The 12,900-nt window shown below is 42.6% G+C and overlaps 1 protein-coding gene across 1 annotated transcript in view; it reads right to left on the bottom strand.

The window, feature by feature from the left end:
* LOC137632248 (tRNA (guanine(6)-N2)-methyltransferase THUMP3-like) overlaps nucleotides 1-9,242 on the bottom strand; it is a 72,555-nt gene extending 63,313 nt beyond the window's left edge. The window contains exon 1 of the mRNA XM_068364140.1: nucleotides 9,070-9,242. Within this exon, the coding sequence (XP_068220241.1) occupies nucleotides 9,070-9,177 (108 nt within the window). The 5' untranslated portion in view covers nucleotides 9,178-9,242. The remainder of the gene's footprint in view (nucleotides 1-9,069) is intronic.
* Between the last annotated feature and the right edge of the window lie 3,658 nt (nucleotides 9,243-12,900).

The following is a 12,900-nucleotide window of genomic DNA, read 5'->3' as shown; positions in this document are numbered from 1 at the left end:
CAAGCTGTAAGGAACATGTAGCCGTTTCAGATGTAAATCCAATGTTCCTGCTGAAGGCGTGTATCTCACTGACTCTTTTAGCTGTTGCTAAGCAGACGAGGAAAAGAGTTTTCAAAGTGAGATCTTTAAAAGAGGCTGATTGCAGTGGCTCGAACCTTGCTGACATAAGGAATCTTAGTACCACGTCTAAGTTCCAACCTGGTGTGGCCAACCGACGCTCCTTCGTGGTCTCAAAAGACTTAAGGAGGTCCTGTAGATCTTTGTTGTTAGACAGATCTAAGCCTCTATGACGGAAGACTGCTGCCAACATGCTTCTGTAACCCTTGATCGTGGGAGCTGAAAGGGATCTTTCCTTCCTTAGGTATAACAGGAAGTCAGCTATCTGAGTTACAGAGGTACTGGTTGAGGAAACTGATTTGGACTTGCACCAACTTCGGAAGACTTCCCACTTCGACTGGTAGACTTTGAGAGTGGATGTCCTCCTAGCTCTAGCAATCGCTCTGGCTGCCTCCTTCGAAAAGCCTCTAGCTCTCGAGAGTCTTTCGATAGTCTGAAGGCAGTCAGACGAAGAGCGTGGAGGCTTGGGTGTACCTTCTTTACATGCGGCTGACGCAGAAGGTCCACTCTTAGAGGAAGTGTTCTGGGAACGTCTACTAGCCATTGCAGTACCTCGGTGAACCATTCTCTCGCGGGCCAGAGGGGAGCAACCAACATCAACCTTGTCCCTTCGTGAGAGGCGAACTTCTGCAGTACTCTGTTGACAATCTTGAACGGGGGGAACGCATAAAGGTCTAGATGGGACCAATCCAGAAGAAAGGCATCTATGTGAACTGCTGCTGGGTCCGGAATCGGTGAACAATAATTTGGGAGCCTCTAGGTCATCGAGGTTGCAAACAGATCTATGGTGGGTTGGCCCCACAATACCCATAGTTTGTTGCATACATTCTTGTGAAGGGTCCACTCTGTTGGGATGATTTGACCCTTCCGGCTGAGGCGGTCTGCCATGACATTCATGTCGCCTTGAATGAACCTCGTTACAAGGGATATGTTTCGATCTCTTGACCAGGTGAGGAGGTCCCTTGTGATCTCGTACAACTTCATCGAATGAGTCCCTCCTTGCTTGGAGATGTACGCCAGTGCTGTGGTGTTGTCAGAGTTCACCTCCACCACCTTGCCTAGAAGGAGGGACTTGAAGCTTCTCAAGGCCAGATGAACTGCCAGTAGCTCCTTGCAGTTGATGTGTAACTCGCTTTGAACCGCATTCCACGTGCCCGAGCATTCCCGACCGTCCAACGTCGCACCCCAGCCCGTGTCCGATGCGTCCGAGAAGAGAAGGTGGTCGGGGGTCTGAACAGCCAGTGGCAGACCCTCCCTGAGGAGAATGTTGTTCTTCCACCAAGTCAGTGACGACTTCATCTTCTCGGAAATAGGAACTGAGACCGCTTCTAGCGTCTTGTCCTTTCTCCAGTGAGCAGTTAAGTGAAATTGAAGGGGGCGAAGGTGGAGTCTCCCTAACGCGATGAACTGGTCCAGTGATGAAAGCGTCCCTATCAGACTCATCCACTGTCTGACTGAACACCGGTCCTTCTTCAGCATGGACTGGATGCATTCTTGGGCTTGACTGATTCTGGGGGCCGACGGAAAAGCCCGAAAAGCTTGACTCTGAATCTCCATTCCTAGGTAAACTATAGTTTGGGATGGGACGAGTTGGGACTTTTCTATATTGACCAGGAGACCCAATTCCTTGGTCAGATCTAGAGTCCACTGTAGATTCTCCAGACAGCGACGACTTGACGCAGCTCTTAAAAGCCAGTCGTCTAAATAGAGGGAGGCTCTGATGTTTGCTAAATGCAGGAATTTGGCAATATTCCTCATCAGTTTGGTAAAAACTAGAGGAGCCGTGCTTAGGCCAAAGCACAGGGCTTGGAACTGGTAGACGACCTTCCCGAAAACGAACCTTAGAAAAGGTTGGGAATCTGGGTGGATGGGGACGTGAAAGTACGCGTCCTTTAGGTCTAACGAGACCATCCAGTCTTCCTTCCTGACCGATGCTAGAACCGACTTTGTCGTCTCCATGGTGAACGTCTGCTTTGTGACAAAGACATTCAGAGAACTGACGTCTAGCACCGGTCTCCACCCTCCTGTCTTCTTCAGCACTAAGAAGAGGCGGTTGTAGAAGCCCGGGGATTGATGGTCCCGGACTATGACTACCGCTCCCTTTTGTAGTAAGAGAGACACCTCTTGCTGTAAAGCTAGCCTCTTTTCCTCCTCTCTGTACCTGGGAGAGAGGTTAATGGGAGTCGTTGCTAGAGGGGGCTTGCGCAAGAATGGAATCTTGTACCCCTCTCTGAGTAACTTCACAGACTGTACGTCTGCGCCCCTGTTCTCCCAGGCCTGCCAGTAGTTCTTGAGCCTGGCTCCCACTGCTGTCTGAAGAGGATGGCAGTCAGACTCTGCCTCTAGAGGACTTGGAACCCTTCTTCTTGCTCCCACGTTGACTTCCGGCACGAGCACCTCCTCTGCTGGAGGCTCTGCCACGAAAGGGCGGGATGAACCTAGAAGCTGGCGTGTCCATCCTAGGTCTAGGTACGGAGGGCAAAGGGGTGACTTTGCGTGCAGATGACGCCACCAGGTCATGGGTGTCTTTCTGGATCAAGGAGGCAGCAATCTCCTTGATCAACTCTTCAGGGAAGAGACACTTCGAGAGTGGAGCAAACATCAGTTCCGACTTTTGACATGGGGTGACTCCAGCTGATAAGAAGGAGCAAAGGTGATCTCGATTCTTGAGTACCCCAGACACGAAAGAAGCCGCAAGCTCACTAGAACCATCCCGAATGGCTTTGTCCATGCAGGACATGATGAGCATGGAAGTTTCCTTATCCGAAGGGGAGGTCTTCCTGCTCAATGCTCCCAAACACCAGTCCAGGAAGTTAAAGACTTCGAAAGCGCGGAAAGCTCCCTTCATAAGATGGTCCATGTCCGAAGGGGTCCAGCAAATCTTGGAGCGTCTCATAGCCAGCCTGCGGGGAGAGTCTACTAGACTTGAGAAGTCGCCCTGGGCAGAGGCAGGAACTCCCAAGCCGAGAACTTCTCCCGTGGCATACCAGACGCTAGATCTGGAAGCAAGCTTGACCGGGGGAAACATGAAGGATGTCTTTCCCAATTGCTTCTTAGACTGCAACCACTCTCCCAGTACCCTTAAAGCTCTCTTGGACGAGCGAGCGAGTACGAGCTTCGTAAAGGCAGGAGCTGCTGACTGCATGCCTAAAGCGAACTCAGAGGGAGGCGAGCGTGGTGCTGCAGACACAAACTGGTCTGGATACAAATCCTTAAAGAGCGCAAGCACTTTCCTAAAGTCTAAGGAGGGAGGCGTGGTCTTGGGTTCTTCGATGTCCGAGTGTTGGTCGTCAAGATGTGCAGCTTCGTCATCATCAGAGATACCATCGTCTGAATGTTGAAGAGGAAGAGGCAACGGAGTGGGCTGGACGGCTGAGTCCGGCAGCACGGGTGCATGCGTGGCTGCACTGGACCCAACATCATGCCACTGTTGGTCAGTCTGAGAACTGGCAACAACCAAAGCTGAGTGGGTGCGCAAAGAGTCTACTCCCGACTGTGGAAGGATAGCGGAGACCACCGTGGGTTGCGGAGGCTGACGCACCGCGTCAAAACACGGCAGCCTAACTCCACCCTCCTGTTGTTGTGGTAGCTCACGCACGGCAACGGAGTGCTCCGTGCGTCTGTGAGCGTCAGCATGCGTCTGGCAGGGTCGACTGCGCATGGGTGGAGGAGCTCTCACAGCCGGAGTGTGGGAGCAGCCAGCCTCAGCTTCTGCTGGGCGCACAACCGTGGCAGGTTGTAGGCTAACGGGTGCAGCGTCAACCTTCTCCGCAGCTGGAGTGTGGGAGCAGGCAGCCTCAGCGTCTGCTGGGCGCACAACCGTGGCAGGTTGTAGGTTAACGGGTGCAGCGTCAACCTTCTCCGCACGAAACTCCTGCATAACCGCAGCTAACTGAGTCTGCATAGACTGCAGTAGAGACCACTTAGGGTCTACAAAAGTGGCAACAGACGGAGCTACTGTCCGTTGTGACTGAGGGTCTACAACAGCGGGTGCGGCAACAGACGGAGTTAATGCCTGTTGCGGTACCGCTTTGCCTCTCTTGGGAGGTGTGCAGTCGTCGGATGACTGCAGCGAGTCCGAACTGACCCAGTGGCTACACCTGGGCCGTTGGACTAGCTCGGAAGGGACCTTATGTTTAAGAGGCCGTGAGACCTTGGTCCATCGTTTCTGTCTAGAAACCTCTTCCGCAGACGAGGAATAAATGGGCTCACTCGTCTTCTTGTGGGTGGGACGATCTCGGTAAGATACGTCCGAAACCACGGAGGGTACGTCTGTACGCTGATTAAAGCCTGTCGAACCCTTTGGTCGTACGACATTGCTTCTCCCCTGGGCTTGGGAGCTTGCAAGAGGTCCCGGACTGGGAGGACGACAGGCACGAACAGACGCACCCTCATGCGTAACACTGACACTTTTCACTGCACTGACACTCACTTCACTTCCCACTGCACTTTTACCTTTCAACTCTCTGACGTCAGCCATGAGTTGATTGCGGTCATTCGCCAATGACTCGACTCTCTCACCTAGAGCCTGAATGGCACGCATCATATCCGCCATTGAAGGTTGATGAGAGCTAGCAGGGGGGTCGGGTGCAACCACTACAGGGGAAGGAATAGGTTGAGGGGCATGGGGAGAGGAAAAATCAATTGAGCGAGACGAACTCCTCCTGATCCTATCCTTCTCTAGCCTACGTGCATATTTCAGGAATTCTTGAAACCCGAATTCCGAAAGCCCAGCGCATTCCTCACATCGATCTTCCAATTGACAGGCTTTACCCCTACAATTGGAACAAACGGTGTGAGGATCAATAGAGGCCTTCGGAAGACGCCTTGAACAGTCCCTAGCGCTACATTTCCTGTACTTGGGGACTTGAGAAGGGTCAGACATCTTGAATTAGTCAAAGGGGGGAATTCAAAATCTATCCAAGTCGTCAACAAATAATCCAAATCCAAAAAAGAATGCAAGGAAGTATTGAAGATAACTTCTGCACAGCGATAGCTAATAACTAGAGATGAATACTTCACCAAATAACGTGAAAATCAATCCAGAAAACAAGAGCGTATTCAGTAGGTCTTGCCGGTGACACGAAAGAGAGAAAATTGGTTCTGTGTTGACATAGAGTACTTGAGTACCTACTCGACAGATGGCGCTGTTGATGTACACCCCCACCTGTATAGCGATCGCTGGCGTATTCCGCCCGTAGGTTTTTCTGTCGGGCAGCAGAGCTGACAGCTATATGATCATCGGGTGAGTTTAATATTGAAAAACACACCTTATTTGTTTATACGTGCCACTACTATGGCATATATACCATGGAGTGACCTGAGAAGAGCTGTTCAAATTGTTGGGGGCCAGAAAGGGTGCCCTTTATTTCTAGATGGTCTATATGGCGATGTTGCTCGGACTCGGGCTAGAGTCCGGAGGCTGTGTAATGAACATGTGAGACTCCAACCATTCTTTTGATGCATCTGTGAAGAGCATCAATTCCAGAGGGGGGGTGGAGTGGAAACCTAGGCCCCTAAGGAGGTTTGTATCTGATGCCCACCATCTCTGGTTTCTCTTTTGCTCAGGCCTGAAAATCTGGTGGTCCTTGCTGGGTTCAACTGGATTGAGCACCAGGAGTGAGATGGCTAGGTTTCTTTGACTTTGAGGATGAACCTGAAAGAGAAGAATGCCTCTTTGCCTTCTTTTTCCTGCGTCTACTAAATCGTAGCCACTTGAAGGGAGGCCACTCCCAACACACATTACATGGAGACTCCTGCATACAGGTGTGACCTCTGCACACAGGACAAAGCACATGTGGGTCAGTCTCCAACGCAGACATGAAGGTGCCACTACGCCACCCTCTTCTGCCTGGATACATCCACATTTTTAAAGGAATGAGCACACACTTTTATACAAGAGAAAGGGAAAGATTTTTAAAATTTTAGGCCAGCTGGTTGTTTATTATGACTGTTAAACAAAGTCAAGCGGAGGAGAACTGACAACATACGTTCTCTTCTGAGGTGAAATAAAAAGTGGCTCGTGTTATTTGCGGCGTGTGTGATCTACACCCCACTAACTAGAGGGATGCATGAACCTTGCTAAAATTTCATGGCTAGTTTCACGTTTGTATTCGGTGCCGGAACAAACATTGATAGAGCATAATAAGTGTCTTACAATATACACAATAATATCAGAAAGTAGTCTTCCAAAATTCTTGAGTATGTGCTGCAAATTACAGCTTGCAATACTATATAAGTAGGCATGACAAAAAATATTGTCAGCCAAAACCATGTGAGGTGTCTTAAGACATCACTTTGTCCACACCAGGATTGCCAACATGTTGCCCAAAATATACGTACCGGTACTAACATATCTATTATAATGTTCCTCAACAACTTAACATCTTATTACCCAACTTGTCAGTCTTAATGTTCCCACCATGTTTCAAATATCCTCCTCTTGTTTAAAATGTAACACTGTATTACTGGGATAGTATGTAGATTTACAGATAAGGTGTCTATTACATTCTACTTCTACCTTATCAAAAAACTGTATAATATTCAAGGTGCTCAGCATATCATGATACCCCATAAAATCATCTTACATGACGCATTAGTGTACTGTATCAATAAATCGTACAGTACCTGTATTGTACATCTAGACTTTGTGAAATTTCCGTGATTTCTTTCATTTAAACATTTGCCGCAAAGACATGGGTTAGGATGCATTCATTTTAAAACACTGCTTTGTGGATGAAAGAAGGGGTCGCAGGAGGAGCGTAACCCATCCCAGTAACTAAGTGTAAATTTGAAAGTATCCAATAATCTTTTCAGAAAATATAAGAGGTGGTCCTTGTGTACTTATAGGTACACTATTTTGAATGACCTAGGTGTCAATACTTGTTGCACCATGTATTTTTCAAGTTACAGGGTTGATTGAAAGCAGAAGGTATGCCTAAAAAAAGCTATATTCAACAAAGGGAAAAAATCCATGAATGCAAGAAGATTTTTGCACCTAACCTCACGGTCACGGTAGGGATAGGGAAGTGGGGAATAGGGGATAAGGATAAGAATGAGTACCCCTGGATACAATCCAGTTTATAGCCCGAAGGCAGGTACTCGGGATGGGAAAGAGTAAGAAAAAAGGGGGAAAAAGAAGTATAGGAGGAGAGTAAAAGAGAGGGGCAGACCCTCTTGTAATGTTAGGTAGAATAAGATAGAGTGGATAGAAGAGGAAAGGAAAGGTTTTTTTGGTTCACGCATCCAGCCCTGCTACAATAAGAATGTTAGATGGCCCACTTCGAAGGCAAAAATGATATGATGGCAATTTATTTATGAGTCACCTAACCTAACCTTAGACTCTTTGTCCTTCCCTAGGGGAGGAGCTAACCAACCTCTGTGAGAAAATGTCCCTCAAAGCCATTGTGTCCCTACCTTAACCTATGTGCCTTTTATGTAAGGTCATATTCCAGGGTTTGCTTCCATTGTGAAATATGGTGAGACAGGTGTATATTCTTGTTTAACCCTTTTACCCCCGGGGGATTTGGAAATTTCCAACCCTTAACCCCCAAGGGGTTATTTTTTTCCCAGCACATTTTGCAGTATATTTTTTTTTAAATTGCTCTAACAGCCTTAATTTTTGTCATAGAGAGGTCAGGTTGGTCTCATTCTCTTGGAAAATGCCTGAATTTTCTCAAAAAGTTATCCAATAATATGAAAAACAAATTTTTATAGCCTTTTTTAGCAAGGACGTACCGGTACGTCCATGGGAGTAAAGGGATAGCTTTTGTGAAACGTACCAGTACGTCCTTTGGGGTTAAAAGGGTTAATTCATCCTTACAACTTGAAAAATACTGTTATCTGAGTTATCGACATCCTGATAGCTTAAAGCACCAATAACACCTCTCATTTTCCTCAAAATAATAATGGGCAGAAATATATAAACATATATCATCATTTAAGTATCTAAATCAATAATAGTTTCCTAGTACATGCTATGGGATTAAAAAAGGTTTAAAATCTCTACTAGATTATGTAAGTTCTGTTTTCATAACTAATATTGTCCTCTTATGTAGTGTAATAACACCTGAGTACACAGAGATTCAAGTAAGGTGTTATTTAGGATTTACGCCTGACCCTACAAACTACATACAACATGCCACTCCCACTTTCGGGATTGAAATCTCAGTTTTCAGTATCTGATCAGCACCAGTAGGAAAAATTCCATTCACACCCAGACATGACCAGAAAACCAGGTTTAAGTTGGAAATAATAACTAGTAACCAAACAGTGGCCGGTCACACTCAGTGAAATGATACAAAATATAAAAAAAAAGGGTAAGTACGGTAAATATAACAGAGGTTCTAATAATGTCATTAGAGTAAAAAAAAAATGCAAAATAATAAAAGTAGGTTTTCACCGTAATCAAAATGGTGATGAATATCCTTTAAGTCAAGGTGGCAAAAAATGACAGGTTAGGCAGTAAAATTATTTGGGAGCCTTTGTATAATAACGGACGGGAACACGTGCATAAAGTACCGCCTAGTCTAAAAACTTACCCGCCAAACCAAACGTAACCTACAAATAGTGTTCTTACCTACTTATCTATATGGAGGGATACCAAACATCCTAAAACTACCGTATTCTTAGCGTTAAGGTTGTAAATTAGGGAGTTATGGGGCATAGCCATTATACATACACCCCCTAATAGGACCATTTAAACAATAGCTATTTCCTTATTTCCTTTCCTCACTGGGCTATTTTTCCCTGTTGGAGCCCCTGGGCTTATAGCATCTTGCTTTTCCAACTAGGGTTGTAGCTTGAATAGTAATAATAATAATAATAATAATAATAATAATAATAATAATAATAATAATAAAATACGGTGCCGTAAACATGCAGGGTCTACCCCCATGGGGCCACAATTATGTTTTAGTGCATTAACCTCCTACAAAATAAATACTCAATTACATCTTCCAGTCCTGTGACCACCGTTGCTTCCAGAGTGCATATTCCAGGATTACTTTCCAATAATCCAGACAACCGACTTGGGTCAATTGCTGTTATGACAGGAGCCATGGTACGTTCCTCTAACAATGTTGCAAACTGATCCAAACTAACATTAAAATACAGCTGTAACAATTAAATCACTGGATAATGAATATAAGAATGGATTTCGATATGCCAAATTAATAATAATAATTTCATCTTCAACTGCAAATTGTTAGATATATATAAAATATGAAATATAGTTTAATCTTTTTTCTATTTTGACGTCGTCAATATTGGTAATAACACCAGTCAAGTACAGTAATGTTAAGTCGTAACCTCTGTAACGGCCACCCTGTTTTGTTATTGTTTAGGTTTTCAATTCTCATATTGGTACATGCTTCGTTTAACATATCTTTTCTGGCTTCAATCGTTTGGTAAAAAGGTATTCATATAGTTAAAGAAGTTTTCCTTACTGTCTACTCTTACTAACGTTTAAGATACTGAAACAAAATGAACCAAAATATCTAAAAGAATGCCTGAATAAACTAGAACTAGGAACAAATGTTAACACAAGACACATGAGTGACAAACATAGGCTATCTGAACCAAGAACAAATAGTAAATTTGGTGAAAGGGCTTTTAGCTACTGTGCGCCTAGACATTATAATAAACTGCCAACTGAAATGAAGGTCCTAAAGGGAACAATTGAATTTAAGAAGAAACTAAAGACATTACTTTTCACAAGATCATATGATTTGGAAGATGCTACAATCAAAGAATTGTATAAGTTATAATGAAAATGTTTCATTAGATGATTAATATGGACCCGCCCGAGAAGTAGTTCACTCGACTTCAGTGGAGGGTTGGATTTAAACCCAAAACAAGTAACAAGTAAACAAGTAAGTTGCAGGCTTTCTATTGAGTTCTTTCTTTTATGGGTATGGTTACATAAGTAAACTGTAAACTTATGCATTTCTTATGGTATCTTAAGTATTTTTTTTACGGTATAATGAGAACTGTATCGGTGTTTCTTTGTACTATAATTTACATTTTGTATCTGTATTTCTAAACTCCCTTTCCCATTGCAGATTTATTGTTAGTACGTGCTCTAAATGGTAGTGCTGTTCATCCTTCCTTTAAATGTGGTCATTTTCTACAGTAAAGTTGCAGCTTATCTTTCTTTTGCATATCTTCATTAATATTTTCAATCCAATGCTTTTATTACTTTACCTGGATCTCTTAGGTTAGACGGGCCTTGAGATTTACGTTCAGAATTTGGAGATATTGATTAAAATTAATTTTGTCCATCTCACGAGTTTTTTTTTTTTTCATAAATAAAGAATCACACATCTTAACAACGAATTTACATTGTATTTCATGATATACCTCACATAGTTGAGTTTTGTCTTCACATATCCAGTGTAGTAATAATAGGACCGAATTTCTGCTCTTAATGCACTATTTGATGTATACTTTGGAGGTCTTAATACTTAATTCTTTGTCTTGTTTTCGATCTACACCCTAGTTACATAAATTGAGTGCAGATGACTTAGAAGAGCCTACCCTTTCCAATAGACCTTCCCTATTATTAGTTTACTACGATTTCTAGATGATAATGAGACTGCCAGGCTTTTGAATTTGTGGGGTTTATTAAATGTTTGTTCTTTATGCTCTTGAAAACATATTCTCTTGCTTGAAATTGTTTTTGCAGATGACATAAAAGAGCCTACCCTTTCCAATAGACCTTCCCTATTATTAGTTTACTACGATTTCTAGATGATAATGAGACTGTCAGGCTTTTGAATTTGTGGGGTTTATTAAATATTTGTTCTTTATCATCTTGAAAACATATTCTCTTACTTGAAATTGTTTTTGCTGGCATTTTATTGAAATAACCAATTTGATACCTTCAATTTCTGTTTGTGAGACTTTGTTTTCGTTGAGATACTACCGCTAGAAAGTTATGGGGTCATTTGACTGGCCAGACAGTACTACATTGGATCCTTCTCTCTCGTTACGGTTTATTTTCCTTTTGCCTACACACACACCGAATAGTCTGGCATCTTCTTTACATATTCTCATCTGTCCTCATACATCTGACAACACTAAGATTACCAATTCTTCTTCACCCAAGGGGTTACTGCAATGTAATTATTGTTCAGTGGCCACTTTCCTCTTGGCATGAGTAGAAGGAACTCTACCTATGGTAAGCAGCTCTTCTAGGAGAAGGACACTCAAAAATCAAACTATTGTTCTCTAGTCTTGGATAGTGCCATAGCCTCTGTACCATGGTCTTCCACTGCCTTGGGTTAGAGTTTTCTTGCTTGAGGGTTCACTCGCACAAATTACTCTATTTTTTTTTCTCTTGTTTTGTTAAAGTTTTTATAGTTTATATAGGAGATATTTACTTTAATATTACTGTTCTTAGACTTTTATTTTTCCTTATTTCCTTACCTCACTGGGTTATTTTCCCTCTTGAAGCCCCTGGGCTTATAGCATTGTTCTTTTCCAACTAGGTTTTTAGCTAAGCAATCAATAATAATAATAATAATAATAATAATAATAATAATAATAATAATAATAATAATAATAATAATAATAATAATAATAATAATAATAATATACGACGTTCAGTGGCAATGGAAGTTGGCGACTTTATTGATATTTCATCTTCTATAGCATGTGCAATTTGTATTCCATAATCTGCAAAGAATATTAAAACGATTCTGCATATTAAATTTCTGAATCCTCTTATATACATTTCTAGGAAGGATAAAATACTTAGGTTATGAACAGGAAGAGCAGGATGAGTTCATTAAAACCTAGTGAGAATTTATTTATTTAATAAATTTATTACGCCCAAAAGACGTCAAACAAAGTTGCATATTAGCAGTTACATACAGTACATCAGAAATTATTATTATTTTGACATGATCTGATCGTACAGGCCTTGAAAAACTTCACGGTCAATGCAGGAGTCACTAAGTCTTTGAAGTGGGTCCTGGGTCATTGGAACACACCGTTATAGTTTTAGAAGTTCATACTTGGTAATGCAATTTGTATTTACTATGGCACCTTCTCCATTGTCGATCCATGGGATGGAAAAGAAGTCACTGACTTCTGTGCCAAGCGAGCTTCATTCTAAGGCCTTGGGTTGAACGAATATGGTTTTTAATATAATTCTACCTTGTGGTTCAATTACCCACCTACACACACACCGAATAGTCTGGAATATTTCTTTTTTTTTACAGATCCTCCTCTGTACTCATACACCTGACAACACTGAGATACCAAACAATTCTTCTTCACTAAGGGGTTAACTTCTGCAATGTAATTGTTCAGCGGCTACTTTCCTCTTGGTAAGGGTAGAAGAGACTCTTTAGCTATGGTAAGCAGCTCTTCTAGGAGAAGGACACTCCAAAATCAAACCATTGTTCTCTGGTCTTGGGTACTGCCATAGCCTCTATACCATGGTCTTCCACTATCTTGGGTTTGAGTTCTCTAGCTTCGATCTAATTTCTCTTCCTCTTGTTTTGTTAAAGGTTTTATAGTTTATACATGAGATATATATTTTAATGTTATACTAAATTTTTAGTTTTTCCTTGTTTCCTTTCCTCACTGAGCTATTTTCCCTATTGGAGCCCCTGGGCTTATAGCATTCTGCTTTTCCAACTAGGGTTGTAGCTTAGCAATTAATAATAATAATAATAATAATAATAATAATAATAATAATAATAATAATAATAATAATAATAGTGGTAAATGTTCGTCAGACTATGGGCATCATCAAGTAATTGGGCATAGACATCA

Source organism: Palaemon carinicauda, chromosome 41, assembly GCF_036898095.1.
Source record: "Palaemon carinicauda isolate YSFRI2023 chromosome 41, ASM3689809v2, whole genome shotgun sequence".
Taxonomy (NCBI): domain Eukaryota; kingdom Metazoa; phylum Arthropoda; class Malacostraca; order Decapoda; family Palaemonidae; genus Palaemon; species Palaemon carinicauda.
The sequence above is the reverse complement of the archived record's forward strand: the minus strand, read 5'-3'. Positions and strand labels throughout refer to the sequence as shown.